Source organism: Aquarana catesbeiana, linkage group LG02, assembly GCF_042186555.1.
Source record: "Aquarana catesbeiana isolate 2022-GZ linkage group LG02, ASM4218655v1, whole genome shotgun sequence".
In the NCBI taxonomy this organism is placed as follows: domain Eukaryota; kingdom Metazoa; phylum Chordata; class Amphibia; order Anura; family Ranidae; genus Aquarana; species Aquarana catesbeiana.
The window spans coordinates 121,054,355-121,071,837 of NC_133325.1; the positions used below are offsets into that span (position 1 = coordinate 121,054,355).

A 17,483-nucleotide genomic window follows, 5' to 3' on the forward strand; every position below is an offset into this window, starting at 1 on the left:
AGTACACTTATAGCGTGCTGTCCAAAGGGAATAATGAAAGTACCACCAGAAGAATATCTTTCACTTCACGGTCAGAGCTTTTAGACCAGAGATCTTCAAACTACAGCCCTCCAGCTGTTGCGGAACTACACATCCCATGAGGCATTGTCAAACTGAGATTCACAGACATGGCTAGGCACGATGGGAATTGTAGTTGCAGAACAGCTGGAGGGCCATAGTTTGATGACCCCTGTTTTAGACACTGAGACATGTGACCCATTTCAATCCATTGCAGAAGTGTGAACTGATCATTGTACACCATATCAGCCAAATAGTGCCTTAGAATGGCCCGACAAAAAATAACGTTCAGATAATGCCCAACTAAATTACTAACTAGTAGATACAAAGTTTAAATACATATGCATTATGTAAACTGTTTAACCTGGTATTTAACATGGTACTACTGTTTAACATGGTATTTGTGATTCTGTTCAGGTAGTCTTGTAATCCATACAATTATGCCACTCTGATGATGCAGACTAGGACCCAAATAATCTGGCTCTGCTTTCCTTTCGCTTCTCTGCCTCCAATATACTAAAAGGACAATTAAATCATCATTCTGCCAAATCCAATAAGCAGAACATAGTAGGCTGTAAAACTCCACTGGATGATCGTATTGTCATCTCTCAGACTGAGTGTGACCGAGGTGTGTGAACACACAAGAGTGGCTGAAAATCTTACTAATCTTTTGGCACACTATACAATTTTCTGTAGATTTTTTCCTTCAGATTTACCAAAACCATATAATATGAGGTCAAACCTTAAGAGTTTCAATTTGTATTTGTATCAGGCAGGCCCTTGCACTACATGGTTTTGGTAAATCTAAAAGGAAAATCAGACAAAAGTTGTAGTGTGTATGGGGTCTAACACAGATTACATACACATTTAAAATGGTTAAATTATGCTCAGATTTAAAAGGGCAAAGTAACAGGTTTGCTAGAACCCCTCATCCCTAGTAGAAAATATGTCCCTTTCCTTGTCCGCTTTTAACCACTTGCCGACCCCCTAACGACGATATACGTCGGCAGAATGGCACGGGCAGGCAAAATCACGTACCTGGTACGTGATTGCCTTCCCGGAGGGTCCAATCGGACCCCCCCCCCGGCGCACGAGGCGGTCGGCTTTGGTCTGGGACCGTTCAGAGATGAGGGGGAAGCCAAACATTCGTGGCCCCCCCCCTCGCGATCGCTCCCAGCCAATGAGAATCCTCCCCTGCCTATGTGTAGTACACATAGGCAGGGGATGTGATGTCATCTCTCCTCGGCTCGGCAGTTTCCGTTCCGGTGCCGAGGAGAGAAGACATCTGAGTGAGTGCACACACAGTAGAACATGCCAGGCACACTTTACACCCCCGATCACCCCTCCCCCCGTCACACTGACACCAAGCAGTTTTTTTTTTTTTCTGATTACTGCATGGTGTCAGTTTGTGACAGTGAGATAGTGTTTGTTACTGTGTAAGGGCAGTTAGTATTAGCCCCCTTTAGGTCTAGGGTACCCCCCTAATAAAGTTTTAACCCCTTGATCACCCCCCGTCGCCAGTGTCGCTAAGCGATCATTATTCTGATCACTGTATTAGTGTCGCTGGTGACGCTAGTTAGGGATGTAAATATTTAGGTTCGCCGTCAGCGTTTTATATTGACAGGGACCCCCATATACTACCTAATAAAGGTTTTAACCCCTTGATTGCCCCCTAGTTAACCCTTTCACCACTGATCACCGTATAACCGTTACGGTTGACGCTGGTTAGTTCGTTTATTTTTTATAGTGTCAGGGCACCCGCCGTTTATTACCGAATAAAGGTTTAGCCCCCTGATCGCCCGGCGGTGATATGCGTCGCCCCAGGCAGCGTCAGATTAGCGCCAGTACCGCTAACACCCACGCACGCAGCATACGCCTCCCTTAGTGGTATAGTATCTGAACGGATCAATATCTGATCCGATCAGATCTATACTAGCGTTCCCAGCAGTTTAGAGTTCCCAAAAACGCAGTGTTAGCGGGATCAGCCCAGATACCTGCTAGCACCTGCGTTTTGCCCCTCCGCCTGGCCCACCCAAGTGCAGTATTGATCACTGTCACTTACAAAACACTAAACGCATAACTGCAGCGTTCGCAGAGTCAGGCCTGATCCCTGCGATCGCTAACAGTTTTTTGGTAGCATTTTGGTGAACTGGCAGGCACCAGCCCCAGGCAGCGTCAGATTAGCGCCAGTACCGCTAACACCCACGCACGCACCGTACGGCCTAGTACACCCCGGTCGTAGTCAAACCAGCACTGCAGTAACACTTGGTGATGTGGCGAGTCCCATAAGTGCAGTTCAAGCTGGTGAGGTGGCAAGCACAAGTAGTGTCCCGCTGCCACCAAGAAGACAAACACAGGCCCGTCGTGCCCATAATGCCCTTCCTGCTGCATTCGCCAATCCTAATTGGGAACCCACCACTTTTGCAGCACCCGTAATTCCCCCATTCACATCACCAACCAAATGCAGTCGGCTGCATGAGAGGCATTTTCTTTATGTCCTCCCGAGTACCCCTACCCAACGAACCCCCCAAAAAAGATGTTGTGTCTGTAGCAAGCGCGGATATAGGCGTGACACCCGCTATTATTGTCCCTCCTGTCCTGACGATCCTGGTCTTTGCATTGGTGAATGTTTTGAACGCTACCATAAACTAGTTGAGTATTAGCGTAGGGTACAGCATTCCACAGACTAGGCGCCATTTCACAGAGTCTCCCAAGATGCCATCGCATTTTGAGAGACCCGAACCTGGAACCGGTTACAGTTATAAAAGTTACAGTTACAAAAAAAAGTGTAAAAAAAAAAAAAAAAAACACAATATAAAATAAAAAAAATAGTTGTTGTTTCATTGTTCTCTCTCTCTATTGTTCTGCTCTTTTTTACTGTATTCTATTCTGCAATGTTTTATTGTTATGTTTTATCATGTTTGCTTTTCAGGTATGCAATTTTTTATACTTTACCGTTTACTGTGCTTTATTATTAACCATTTTTTTGTCTTCAGGTACGCCATTCACGACTTTGAGTGGTTATACCAGAATGATGCCTGCAGGTTTAGGTATCATCTTGGTATCATTCTTTTCAGCCAGCGGTCAGCTTTCATGTAAAAGCAATCCTAGCGGCTAATTAGCCTCTAGACTGCTTTTACAAGCAGTGGGAAGGAATGCCCCCCCACCGTCTTCCGTGTTTTTCTCTGGCTCTCCTGTCTCAACAGGGAACCTGAGAATGCAGCCGGTGATTCAGCCAGCTGACCATAGAGCTGATCAGAGACCAGAGTGGCTCCAAACATCTCTATGGCCTAAGAAACCGGAAGCTACGAGCATTTTATGACTTAGATTTCGCCAGATGTAAACAGCGCCATTGGGAAATTGGGAAAGCATTTTATCACACCGATCTTGGTGTGGTCAGATGCTTTGAGGGCAGAGGAGAAATCTAGGGTCTAATAGACCCCAATTTTTTCAAAAAAAGAGTACCTGTCACTACCTATTGCTATCATAGGTGATATTTACATTCCCTGAGATAACAATAAAAATGATTTAAAAAAAAAAAAAAAAAAAAAAATGAAAGGAACAGTTTAAAAATAAGATAAAAAAGCAAAAAAATAATAAAGAAAAAAAAAAAGCACCCCTGTCCCCCCTGCTCTCGCGCTAAGGCAAGCGTCGGTCTGGCGTCAAATGTAAACAGCAATTGCACCATGCATGTGAGGTATCTCCGCGAAGGTCAGATCGAGGGCAGTAATTTTAGCAGTAGACCTCCTCTGTAAATCTAAAGTGATAACCTGTAAAGGCTTTTAAAGGCTTTTAAAAATGTATTAATTTTGTTGCCACTGCACATTTGTGCGCAGTTTTAAAGCATGTCATGTTTGGTATCCATGTACTCGGCCTAAAATCATCTTTTTTATTCCATCAAACATTTGGGCAATATAGTGTGTTTTAGTGCATTAAAATTTAAAAAAGTGTGTTTTTTCCCCAAAAAATGCGTTTGAAAAATCGCTGCGCAAATACTGTGTGAAAAAAAAAAATGAAACACCCACCATTTTAATCTGTAGGGCATTTGCTTTAAAAAAATATATAATAATGTTTGGGGGTTCAAAGTAATTTTCTTGCAAAAAAAAATAATTTTTTCATGTAATCAAAAAGTGTCAGAAAGGGCTTTGTCTTCAAGTGGTTAGAAGAGTGGGTGATGTATGACATAAGCTTCTAAATGTTGTGCATAAAATGCCAGGACAGTTCAAAACCCCCCCAAATGACCCCATTTTGGAAAGTAGACACCCCAAGCTATTTGCTGAGAGGCATGTTGAGTCCATGGAATATTTTATATTGTGACAAGTTGCGGGAAAGAGACAAATGTTTTTTTTTTTGCACAAAGTTGTCACTAAATTATATATTGCTCAAACATGCCATGGGAATATGTGAAATTACACCCCAAAATACATTCTGTTGCTTCTCCTGAGTATGTGGGACTTTTTGGGAGCCTAGCCGCGCACGGGACCCTGAAAACCAAGCACCGCCTTCAGGCTTTCTAAGGGCGTACATTTTTGATTTCACTCTTCACTGCCTATCACAGTTTCGGAGGCCATGGAATGCCCAGGTGGCAAACCCCCCCCCCCCCCCCCAAATGACCCCATTTTGGAAAGTAGACACCCCAAGCTATTTGCTGAGAGGTATAGTGAGTATTTTGCAAACCTCACTTTTTGTCACAAAGTTTTGAAAATTGAAAAAAAAAATAAAATTTTTTCTTGTCTTTCTTCATTTTCAAAAACAAATGAGAGCTGCAAAATACTCACCATGCCTCTCAGCAAATAGCTTGGGGTGTCTACTTTCCAAAATGGGGTCATTTGGGGGGGGTTTGTGCCACCTGGGCATTCCATGGCTTCCGAAACTGTGATAGGCAGTGAAGAGTGAAATCAAAAATTTACACCCTTCGAAATCCTGAAGGCGGTGATTGGTTTTCGGGGCCCCGTACGCGGCTAGGCTCCTAAAAAGTCCCACACATGTGGTATCCCCATACTCAGGAGAAGCAGCTAAATGTATTTTGGGGTGCAATTCCACATATGCCCATGGCCTGTGTATGCAATATATCATTTAGTGACAACTTTGTGCAAAAAAAAAAAAAAAAAAAATTTGTCACTTTCCCGCAACTTGTGTCAAAATATAAAATATTCCATGGACTCAACATGCCTCAAAGCAAATAGCTTCGGGTGTCTACTTTCCAAAATGGGGTCATTTGGGGGGGGGGGTTATGCCATCTGGGCATTTTATGGCCTTTAAAACTGTGATTTAAAACTGTAAGCACATTGTTTCCCTGGAAGCCCAGGTTCTGAATCTGGGGAAGCAACTGTCAGCACTGAGAAGTCCCTCCATACTAAAGGTGAGCCAGGAATGTACACGGCAGGTGCCGGCAGGGGCCAGCACAGAGGCGGGTGGAGACAAAGAGGTGCAGGCACTAGCAAAGAATAGATGGGTGACAGTCAGGAGGGGTAGAGGGGGAAGTGCCAGGGAGGCCGATCTAGGACTGGAGCATCCCAATAAGTACGCTACTTTGAGTGACATTGGTGAAACCAGTCAGGGACCAGCACTGCTGGAGCTGAGGGACTCTCCTAGCTGCCGGGGGAAGAACTCCTCCAGTGAGAGTGGGGGGGCAGCAAAGGGAAAGGAAAGACAGATTCTGGTGGTAGGGGACTCAATTCTAAGAAGGACAGAGAGGGCAATCTGTAACCAAGACCTAAAGCGCCGAACAGTATGTTGTCTACTGGGCGCTCGGGTTCGGCACATCACGGATCTTGTGGACAGATTACTGGGAGGGGCTGGGGAAGACCCGGCTGTCATGGTGCACGTTGGCACCAATGACAAAGTCAGAGGCAGATGGAGTGTCCTAAAGAACGATTTTAGGGACTTAGGAGCTAAATTGAGGAAAAGGACCTCCAAGGTAGTATTCTCAGGAATATTATCGGTACATCGAGCCACACCAGAAAGGAAGAGGGAGATTAGGGAAGTAAACAAGTGGCTGAAGAGCTGGTGTAGTAAGGAGGGGTTTGGGTTCCTGGAGGACTGGGCCGACTTCTCAGTCGGTAACCGGTACTATAGAAGGGACGGACTGCACCTAAATGAGGAGGGTTCAGATCTGCTGGGAATGAAGATGGCCAAAAAGTTAGAGGGGTTTTTAAACTAGGCGATGGGGGGGAGGGTCCAGAGGCAGAGATAGCCAGCGCGGAAGATATTCCAGAGGGTAGTATTGGGGGCATTAGTGTTAGGTTAACCAAAGCACAAAAACACAAGGTGAGTATAGTAGCAAGTCCTAGTTGCAATCTCGAAACACCCAATACGAGGACAATATGCGACCGGTCTAAACTATGTGGCATGTTCACCAATGCCAGGAGCATGGCAGACAAGATGGGTGAACTAGAGATACTGTTGTACGAGGAGGATTTGGATTTTGTGGGAATTTCAGAGACCTGGTTCAACAGCTCTCATGATTGGCTGGCAAACATTCAAGGGTATACCCTTTACCGTAAGGATAGGGAGGGTAAAAAAGGGGGAGGGGTATGCCTATATATCAAGAATAATGTACAAGTGAATGTGAGAGATGACATCACTAAGGGAGCTAGGGAGGAGGTGGAATCCTTATGGGTAGAGCTCCAAAGGGATGAAGCTAAGGGGAAAATAATACTGGGAGTATGCTATAGGCCCCCTAACCTGAGGGAGGAAGTGGAGACGGATCTCCTATCACAAATTGGATTAGCAGCAAGGATGGGAAGTGTTATCATAATGGGGGATTTTAATTATCCAGACATAGACTGGGTGGAGGGAACCGCGCATTCATTTAAGGCTCGCCAATTCCTTAATGTCTTGCAGGACAATTTTATGGGTCAGATGGTAGACACACCAACTAGAAATAAATCATTACTGGATCTACTGATTATCAACAATATAGACCTGATCACGGATGTGGAAATACGGGGCAATTTAGGTAACAGCGATCACAGGTCAATTAGTTTCAGTATAAATCACACAAATAGGAAACATAAAGGGAATACAAAGACACTGAATTTCAAAAGAGCCAACTTCCCTAAACTACAAACCTTGCTAAAAGGCATTAACTGGGATAAAATATTAGGAACAAAGAATACGGAGGAGAGATGGGTTTGCTTTAAGAGCATATTAAATAAGGGCATTAGCCAATGTATCCCATTGGGTAATAAATTTAAAAGAGCGAACAAAAGTCCTGGATGGCTTGACTCCAATGTAAAAATGCATATAAAAGCAAAGCAGAAGGCCTTCAAAAAATACAAGGTTGAGGGATCATCCTCAGCATTCAGACTTTATAAAGAATGCAACAGGAAATGTAAGGGTGCAATTAGGACGGCTAAGATAGAACATGAAAGACACATAGCGGAGGAGAGCAAAAAAAATCCCAAGAAATTCTTTAAGTATGTAAACAGTAAAAAAGGGAGGACAGACCATATTGGCCCCATAAAGAATGAGGAAGGACATCTGGTTACAAAGGATGGGGAGATGGCAAAGGTATTGAATTTATTCTTCTCCTCAGTCTTCACAAGTGAATCAGGGGGCTTCAGTAACCAAAACTGCAGTGTTTATCCTCATGACACAACACAGGAAGCACCTCCATGGTTAACAGAGGACGGAATTAAAAATAGATTTGAGAAACTTAACATTAATAAATCACCGGGACCAGATGGCTTGCATCCAAGGGTACTTAGGGAACTCAGTCAAGTGATTGCCAGACCGTTGTTCCTAATTTTTACAGATAGTCTACTGACTGGAATGGTACCAGCTGATTGGAGAAAAGCCAATGTAGCACCAATATTTAAAAAGGGCCCAAAATACATCCCTGGGAATTACAGACCAGTTAGCCTAACATCAATAGTATGTAAACTCTTGGAGGGGATGATAAGGGACTATATACAAGATTTTAGTAATAAGAACGGTATCATTAGCAGTAATCAGCATGGATTCATGAAGAATCGTTCTTGCCAAACCAATCTATTAACCTTCTATAAGGAGGTGAGTTGCCATCTAGATAAAGGAAGGCCCGTAGACGTGGTGTATCTGGATTTTGCAAAAGCATTTGACACAGTTCCCCATAAACGTTTACTGTACAAGATAAGGTCCATTGCCATGGACCATAGGGTGAGTACATGGATTGAAAACTGGCTACAAGGGCGAGTTCAGAGGGTGGTGATAAATGGGGAGTACTCGGAATGGTCAGGGGTGGGTAGTGGGGTTCCGCAGGGTTCTGTGCTGGGACCAATCCTATTGAATTTGTTCATAAACGATCTAGAGGATGGGATAAACAGTTCAATCTCTGTATTTGCAGACGATACTAAGCTAAGCAGGGCAATAACTTCTCCGCAGGACGTGGAAACCTTGCAAAAAGACCTGAACAAATTAATGGGGTGGGCGACTACATGGCAAATGAGGTTCAATGTAGAAAAATGTAAAATAATGCATTTGGGTGGCAAAAATATGAATGCAATCTATACACTGGGGGGAGAACCTCTGGGGGAATCTAGGATGGAAAAGGATCTGGGGGTCCTAGTAGATGGCATGAAATGCCAAGCTGCTGCTAACAAAGCAAACAGAATATTGGCATGCATTAAAAGGGGGATCAACTCCAGAGATAAAACGATAATTCTCCCGCTCTACAAGACTCTGGTCCGGCCGCACCTGGAGTATGCGGTCCAGTTCTGGGCACCAGTCCTCAGGAAGGATGTACTGGAAATGGAGCGAGTACAAAGAAGGGCAACAAAGCTAATAAAGGGTCTGGAGGATCTTAGTTATGAGGAAAGGTTGCAAGCACTGAACTTATTCTCTCTGGAGAAGAGACGCTTGAGAGGGGATATGATTTCAATTTACAAATACTGGACTGGTGACCCCACAATAGGGTTAAAACTTTTTCGCAGAAGAGAGTTTAACAAGACTCGTGGTCACTCATTAAAATGAGAAGAAAAGAGGTTTAACCTTAAACTACGTAGAGGGTTCTTTACTGTAAGAGCGGCAAGGATGTGGAATTCCCTTCCACAGGCGGTGGTCTCAGCGGGGAGCATTGATAGCTTCAAGAAACTATTAGATAAGCACCTGAATGCACCTGAATGACCGCAACATACAGGGATATACAATGTAATACTGACACATAATCACACACATAGGTTGGACTTGATGGACTTGTGTCTTTTTTCAACCTCACCTACTATGTGATAGGTAGTGAGGAGTAAAATCAAAAATTTACGCCCTTAGAAATCCTGAAGGCGGTGATTTGGTTTTCGGGGCCCCGTACGCGGCTAGGCCCCATACTCAGGAGAAGCAGCTAAATGTATTTTGGGGTGCAATTCCACATATGCCCATGGCCTGTGTGAGCAATATATATCATTTAGTGACAACTTTTTGTAATTTTTTTTGTCATTATTCAATCACTTGGGACAAAAAAAAAAAATGAATATTCAATGGGCTCAACATGCCTCTCAGCAATTTCCTTTGGGTGTCTACTTTCAAAAATGGGGTCGTTTGTGGGGGTTTTGTATTGCCCTGCCATTTTAGCACCTCAAGAAACGACATAGGCAGTCATAAATTAAAGGCTGTGTAAATTCCAGAAAATGTACCCTAGTTTGTAGGCGCTATAACTTTTGCGCAAACCAATATACACAATAAAAAATCGCAAGCAGCGTATATTGATTGGTTTTTGCGCAAAATTTATAGCGTCTACAAAATAGGGCATAGTTTTATGGCATTTTTATTATTATTTTTTTTTTTTACTAGTAATGGTGATTGATCTGCAATTTTTATCATGACTGCGACATTATGGCGGAAAATTTTGACACATTTTTGGGACCATTGGCAATAATACAGTGATCGATGCTATAAAAATGCATTGATTACTGTAAAAATGTCACGGGCAGTGAAGGGTTAACTCTAGGGGGCGATCTAGGGGTTAACTGTGTTCCCTGGCGCCTGCTCCCAGCGAGCCGATGTATAACTGTGGCAGTTGGTCAGGAAGCGGTTAATCTCAAAAGTGATTTTCAATTTATTTAAAAAGAGAGTATATATATATATATATATATATATATATATATATATATATATATATATATATATATATATATATATATATATACACACACACATACATACATACACACACACACAATGTAAAGTAGTGAGTGTACAGCTTGCATAACAGTGTAAATTTGTTGTCCCCTCAAAATAACTCAACACACAGCCATTAATGTCTAAATCGCTGGCAACAAGAGTACACCCCTAAGTGAAATAGTACAAATTGGGCCCAAAGTGTCAATATTTTGTGTGGCCACCATTATTTTCCAGCACTGCCTCAACCCTCTTGGGCATGGAGTTCACCAGAGCTTCACAGGTTGCCACTGGAGTCCTCTTCCACTCCTCCATGATGACATCACAGAGCTGGTGGATGTTAGAGACCTTGCACTCTTCCACCTTCCGTTTGAGGATGCCCCACAGATGCTCAATAGGGTTTAGGTCTGGCGACACGCTTGGCAAATCCATCACCTTTACCCTCAGCTTCTTTAGCAAGGCAGTGGTAGTCTTGGAGGTGTGTTTGGGGTCGTTATGTTGGAATACACTTCAGACGGAGGGGGCCACCTACATATCGGCGTCATGTTTCTGCACCCATCAGGTGACGTCTGTAGTAGCGGCGTCATCCATTTGGGTGTAGCACGTCATCACGGACGGCCGGGAGATGACTGCGTATCTACACTCCCTTTTGACGGCTGCCTTTGGCGTCGGCGTGTCTCGCAATCCTCACATGGCGTTTGGGGTGGAGCCTGCCCTGCCCCTCCGGGGGTTCCAAATTGGGAGGTGGACATGGCTGGCATTTCCCCTCTCACTAGCTCACACTCTACAGTGGACTCTGCTGTTGCCAAGCCATTCATCCTGCAAAAGGTACATATATCACCTTTACTCAAGCACTGATCTTGTGCTGGACATCAATTATTTTTTTTCACCAATACACTTTTCCCTTTTTCTAGGGATCGCATCCCTAGATATTGTTTGGCATTTTGCACACTTACCCTTGGTCTCTACGTCCGTTCCATTATTGGATCAGGTCAGTCTTTATATGCTTTTCATATATACAAATATACAACCTCTGTCTACTTTGCCAATTTAGCTACTACTGACACATACAATTGTGTTATAGTGTATATGCTTTCGCATGTACAACTATACTATATCTTTGTCTACTCTGCTACTCCTGGGCATTCACTGACAAGCTGTAATGGTGGTATCAGGATGATGCGGGTGTCCTCCTCAGTGCACAAGATGCCTGCCATGCCGTCCTGACCCCTCCCCAACGCGTATCGATGCAGGGATTACTTCAGGGGAAATAGTGACCACCATTGGTATACAAACTGTACTTGCTCTATCGAGTTTTTCCTTTTTGATATTCCGGTTGGTGTATGCTGAGGAATTCAGGAGCCTAATACCATCATAGAGCCCAGAGGCGGTTCACATGCGTATTTTGACTTAGCTTAATCGCAAAGTCACACGTTCCAAGGTGAGAATTTATTACCTAAGGGGGGCACCTGAGTGATGACGCCTTAGCACCACTTGAATCACAGATCTTGGATTACACGGACCTTTATCAATACTGGATTAGTGACGCAATTGGTCGCTACTTGCATGCACATGAGCACTTTGTTATATGATTTAAATCACTTATAGGATCGTTTTTCAGCACAGTCATTATTGACATGTTTTGACACTGTATGAAAGCACGGTCATTATTCACTTATTTGGACACTATATGAAAGCACAGAAGCACTTTGATATATTGCTGCTTTTTTAATATATACGGAATATTTTTATTTTTTGGCTTGTAAAACACAGTTATGCACTAGGCACTTAACTATATCCATAGTATGATATATGTGTATTAACATTTATAATTCACTGGTTCATTATTTATTTAATTTGAGATTTACTGTGCACGTCTTATACATGCCTTTTAGCGCAGCGTATATATATTTATAATTGTTTTTGCACAATATATGTGACGTGTAACGCTAGCAGCTTTAGGTATTTTATTTACGTTTTAGCATCTATTATTATTATACAGGATTTATATAGTGCCAACAGTTTACGCAGCACTTTACAATATAAAGCATCTAGGAATTGGTTGCTCACAGGATTGTCTGTTTTTAACACTAACGAGTCACATGACACCGGGGAGGGAAAATGGCTAATTGGGCCCAGTTTGGACATTTTCACTTAGGAGTGTACTCACTTTTGTTGCCAGCGGTTTAGGCATTAATAGCTGTGTGTTGAGTTATTTTGAGGGGACAGCAAATTTACACTGTTATACAAGCTGTACACTCACTACTTAACATTGTAGCAAAGTGTCATTTCTTCAGTGTTGTCACATGAAAAGATATAGGACACAATTTGGGTGACAATGCTTATTAAGATATTAGGGTTACTCATATAAACAGGCTGATGAGAAAACTTTTGCTAGGTAAACTGGTAACTCACTCTGACGTAGGAAGTGGATCTTCAAGGAAATACGGATCTTGCATAGCTTGCTCAGATGAAATTCTCTTTATTGGGTCCATTGTGAGGAGTTTCTGAAGCTTTATAAAACACGTTAGTTGCATTTCAATAAGGGTTAAAAATCTCATTAGACTTTAGGCTGAGTTTTAGCCCTGAATTTAAAAGTGTAAATATACCTTTGGCACAATTACACTTACATTGTGGCTCTCTCTGGCCCTTAAGTTGTGAAGACCAGTAAGACACAGGAAGGAGTTCACCCGCTGACCTCTAAGACACATACCCTGTATTTTCCCTTCCTCCCTCTGTGCACACATACAATGTCAAGGAAGAACATTCTCACTGAATACGCAGCCTTAGATCTACCATCTATGTAGTGCAAAGGTATGTCTGATTGCATAGATGGTGTGTTCCCCTATTATATAGTTTGGTAAATCTAAATGAGATTGTATACTGTATGGCCACCTTTATGCACTGTGCTTTCGGTGCCATTATGTGTTAGTCACCCGAAACGCAGAAACAAAATTTCTGCCACGTAAAAAACCGAGTGACAAATTTGCAAAGGGCCACACGCCAAAATGTGCCATGAGCTACTTTGCCAAGTCTACACAAGTCCACTGAAATCAATGAGCTGCCCTGTGTGTCACAAGAAAAACAAGCCAAAAAAACACATGCACTCCCACTATGCTAGGTGTGAATGGGACACACCTAATAGTGAAATTGGTGTGTTTACACAAGAATAATGAGGCTCCATTCACATCTGTGCATTTACAAACTGCAAAGAAAATGTGTACTTTGCCTCAATGGCACCCCCCAAGCGCGGATAGCAGGCATGCGTTTGCTGTGCAACAAACGCACCAACAAGTGTGGTAAAAATGCACCACGCTCCGCTCCTAAAAAATTCTGGAGCTTCTTTGGGGCAATTGTTGCAGGTAGGTCAGCCAATTCAAGTGAATAGGTTGCCCCTTATGTGTGATGAGAGAAAGCGCTCCAAAATGCCCCCAAAAAAATGTGAGTTCACGCTATGCAGAGATGTGAACAGGTCTTGACAGCCGAGTGTCTCTAGCAACTCTCCCCATGTACGTGTGTAAAGCTGGCCATACGCAATCTGATTGTACAATCTCTGTAGATTTACCAGAACCTATGGAAAAGGACGACACACGTAAACAATCCATTCAATTTGTATCAAATCAGGCAGGCCCATGTACTACATAGGTGATGGTAGATCTGAAGGAGATTGTGCAATCAGATTTTATAGAAAGTGGGTGGAAGGTGACATAGTAATCAGGGAGGAGTGGAACACGCCACACTTTTCTGTGATTCAGTAAGGCAGTGCATGCTTTCAAAGCTTCCTGTATGCTGCTGATCTACAGGAAGTGATGGAATCAAAAAGCATTTTTAAAAATCCAAATAGACAGATGAAAAATGAACGCTTCTATAGTTAATTACAAAAATTTTATGAAAAGTGCAATTCTGCCTTAAAAGGTGAACTTATCCTTTAAGTTTAGGACAGTGGGAAAGAAGTTTTTATTGTGGCATGTCACCATTGGACTTATTTGCGCTTTTTTTCAGCAAAGCAATGCTGACAGAAACATTTGTGGTCCTTTAGCAAGAATCTGACCTGACCCCAAATGACCTTAAAGTTATGCTATAAAAATCAGAACAAGAGGAAAAACTTACCAAGTGGAATGTTTTGCTGTCTGGTTTTACTTTATGCTTTTCCATGTATTTAATAAGGCTGCAGTTGGTATACCTAAAAAAAAAAAAAAAAAAAAAAAAAAAAAAAGAGGAAATCACGTTTATACTTTGAGAGTGGTCTAACAGCACAGTAAGGACTTTTTACACACAAATTGCACTATACAATATCTTATACATGTGATTTTTGGGTCTCATTCTCACTGAATACACTGGGGTGCATTTTACATCTGCAGCAAAATGTAAAAAATGTGGAAAATTATTTTTAATCTTTCCTGCTTCTAACACACCTTTTTATTAAAATCGCATTGTAAAAAATGTAGCTGCTCACAGCTTAAAATTTAAGAAAAATAAAGCAGGAAAAAAATACTAATACAACACATGCCAATGCCCACTTATGAATGTGATGCAGTTTATTTTGATTTACAGAGAGAATATGCATTTGTGATGAGTGGTTCCAGTGCTCTTCCAAACACACTGAGCAAAGAGTGTGCAGCCAAACCAAAACACTCAGCATGACCCCTGAAGCATTCACCAGTATTCATGTCATGTATAACCAAGGTGCTCCGTGTATGTGTACCGGTACTGGTGCAGATGTAAGTTGTTACTGCTTACCTTTGCTCCTTGGGATTGTTGTGACTAAACCACCTTAAGGCCCCTTTCACACTGGGGCGGTGGGGGCGTCGGCGGTACAACAGCGCTATTTTTAGCGCTGCTGTACCGTCCTTCTTGCAGCGGTATTCGGCCGCAAGCGGTTCGGTTTTAACCCCCGCTGGCGGCCGAAAAAGGGTTAAATCCGCTCGTACAGCGCGGCTATAGCCGTCCTGCCAGCGCACCGCTTTAGTGTGAAAGCCCTCGGGTATTTTCAAGCGGTATTTTTAGCGCAATACCGCCTGAAAACCGCTCCAGTGTGAAAGGGGCCTAAAACAAAGGCATTATCTTCCCAAAATAGCCACACAAAAGCACCAATGAAACCACTAGAGCACTATATGAGAAAATGCAAATTAAAGTGGTTGTAAAGTCAGAAGGTTTTTGATCTTAATGCATTAAGATCTAAAACCTTCTGTGTGCAGCAGCTCCCCTCAGCCCCGCCCCCCCCCCCCCCCCAATACTTACCTAAGCCCATCTCGATCCAGAGATGTTACAGGAGAGTTTTGGCTGCCCGGGATTCTCCCTCCTCATTGGCTAAGACAGCAGCACAGTGTCATTGGCTCCCGCTGTTGTCAAAGTCAGTGAGTCAATGAGGAGAGGGAGAGGGTGGGGAAGAACCGCGGCTCAGTGTCTGAATGGACACATAGAGCCATGGCTCAGCTGCCCCCATAGCAAGCTGCTTATTGTGGGGGCACTCGGCAGGAGCCAGGAGCGCTGGCGAGAGACCAGAGAAGAGGAAGATCTGGGCTGCTCTATGCAAAACCACTGCACAGAGCAGGTAAGTATGACATGTTCGTTATTTACATGAAAAAACTGACTTTAGTATCACTTTAAGGCACAAAAGTGGCAATGTTCAAAAATCGCTGTAAAAATGTCTGGCGGTGCAAAACAGTCTTTTAGAACTATTAACCATTTGAGCCCTAAAAGGTTTCACCCCCTCCTGACCAGAGAATTTTTGGCGATACGGCACTTTGATGCTTTAACTGACAACTGAAAAAGAAAGGGATCTGTGGTCCTTACTTGCTCTCATTGTGGCTTTCATTATTCACAGCGGTAGAAATTCATGACAAAACCATTGGTTGGCCAATAAAATGTATGTTTGCTGTAATCAGTTTCAAAACATTTCATTTTCACATTCTGAGGATTTTCTATGTTTTGTTTTTTTCTGGACGCTGAACATGTAATCATTAACCACTTCAGCCCCGGAAGGATTTACCCCCTTCCTAACCAGGTCATTTTTTGCGATACGGCACTGCCTTACTTTAACTGACAATTGCGCAGTCGTGCGACACTGTACCCAAACATTTCTTTTGGTGGTATTTGATCACCTCTGTGGTTTTTATTTTTTGAGCTATAAACAAAAAAAGCGACAATTCTGAAAATACAATACTTTTTATTGCTGTAAAACATATCCAATAAAAAAAAAAAAAAAAAAAAAAAAAAAATCAAAATTTGGGCCAATATGTATTCTGCTATATGTTTTTGGTAAAAAAAAAAATTCCCAATAAGCGTATATTGATTGGTTAGCGCAAAAGTTATCTAGTATACAAACTTTGGGATAGGTTTATGGACTTTTTTAAAATTTATATCTTTTACTAGTAATGGCGGCAATCAGCAATTTTTAGCAGGACTGCGGTGGACAAATCTGACAATCTTTTTTGGGGACCAGTACAGTGACACCAATACAGTGATCAGTGCTAAAAAAAATGCACTGTCACAGAATAAATGACACTGGCAGGGAAAGGGTTAACATCAGGGGCGATCAAAAGGTATAAATGTGTGCCTAGGGGGTGTTTGCCAACTGTGTGGGGAATGGTTTGACTGGAGGAAGAGAGATCTGTATTTCTGCTTAGCAGGAACACAAGACCTCCCTCACTGAGAGAACGGCGATCTCCTTGTTTACATAGGCAGACCGCCGTTCTGTCTCTCTGCAAATGATCGCCGGGTTTTCAGCAGACATCGCGTCCATCAGACCCGCTGCGTCGCCGGCGGCGCGCGCCCCAGTCCTGGAAGAAGCAAATAACGTACAAATACGTAGTTTCGCGCAGCTGCCCTGCCACAGTATATGTGCGGTCCGAAAGCGGTTATAAACCCCCCAAAAATAAGATTTTTTCATCATACTTACCTGAAAAATCTTTTTCTTTGCGTACATCACAGGACACAGAGCCAGTTTTTATAATAACTACTTGGGTGATACGCCACCTATAGGTTAATCGGCACTGGTAGATCAAAACAAAGAGGAAGTCCTCCCCTATATAACCCCTCCTACACAGGAAGCACTTCAGTTTTGTACCAAGCAATAAATTCCCAAAAGAGGGGAGGGACCTCTGTGTCCTGTGATGTACTCAACGAAAAGGATTTTACAGGTATGACCTAAAAAAAATCCTATTTGCTTTATCATACATCACAGGACACAGAGCTGGTTATTATAACAACTACTTGGGACATCCCAAAGCAATATCCTTGAGGGGAGGGAGACACCATCATAGAAACTGCCACCAGAGAAGGACCTACTCTGCTATTTGTAATACGCTGAGGCCAAAGGCAGTATCCTC

The 17,483-nt window shown here is 42.8% G+C and overlaps 2 protein-coding genes across 2 annotated transcripts in view; both read right to left on the bottom strand.

The window, feature by feature from the left end:
- Positions 1-17,483, bottom strand: part of LOC141127179 (cyclin-dependent kinase 8-like) — a 314,815-nt gene that overhangs the window by 227,622 nt on the left and 69,710 nt on the right. The window lies entirely within an intron of this gene.
- The window catches only part of LOC141127178 (cyclin-dependent kinase 8), a 145,698-nt gene that overhangs the window by 13,016 nt on the left and 115,199 nt on the right, over positions 1-17,483 (bottom strand). Inside the window, exons 9-10 of the mRNA XM_073613403.1 lie at positions 14,263-14,335; positions 12,568-12,665 (exon numbers count right to left, since the gene is read on the bottom strand). Of these exons, the coding sequence (XP_073469504.1) occupies positions 12,568-12,665; positions 14,263-14,335 (171 nt within the window). The remainder of the gene's footprint in view (positions 1-12,567; positions 12,666-14,262; positions 14,336-17,483) is intronic.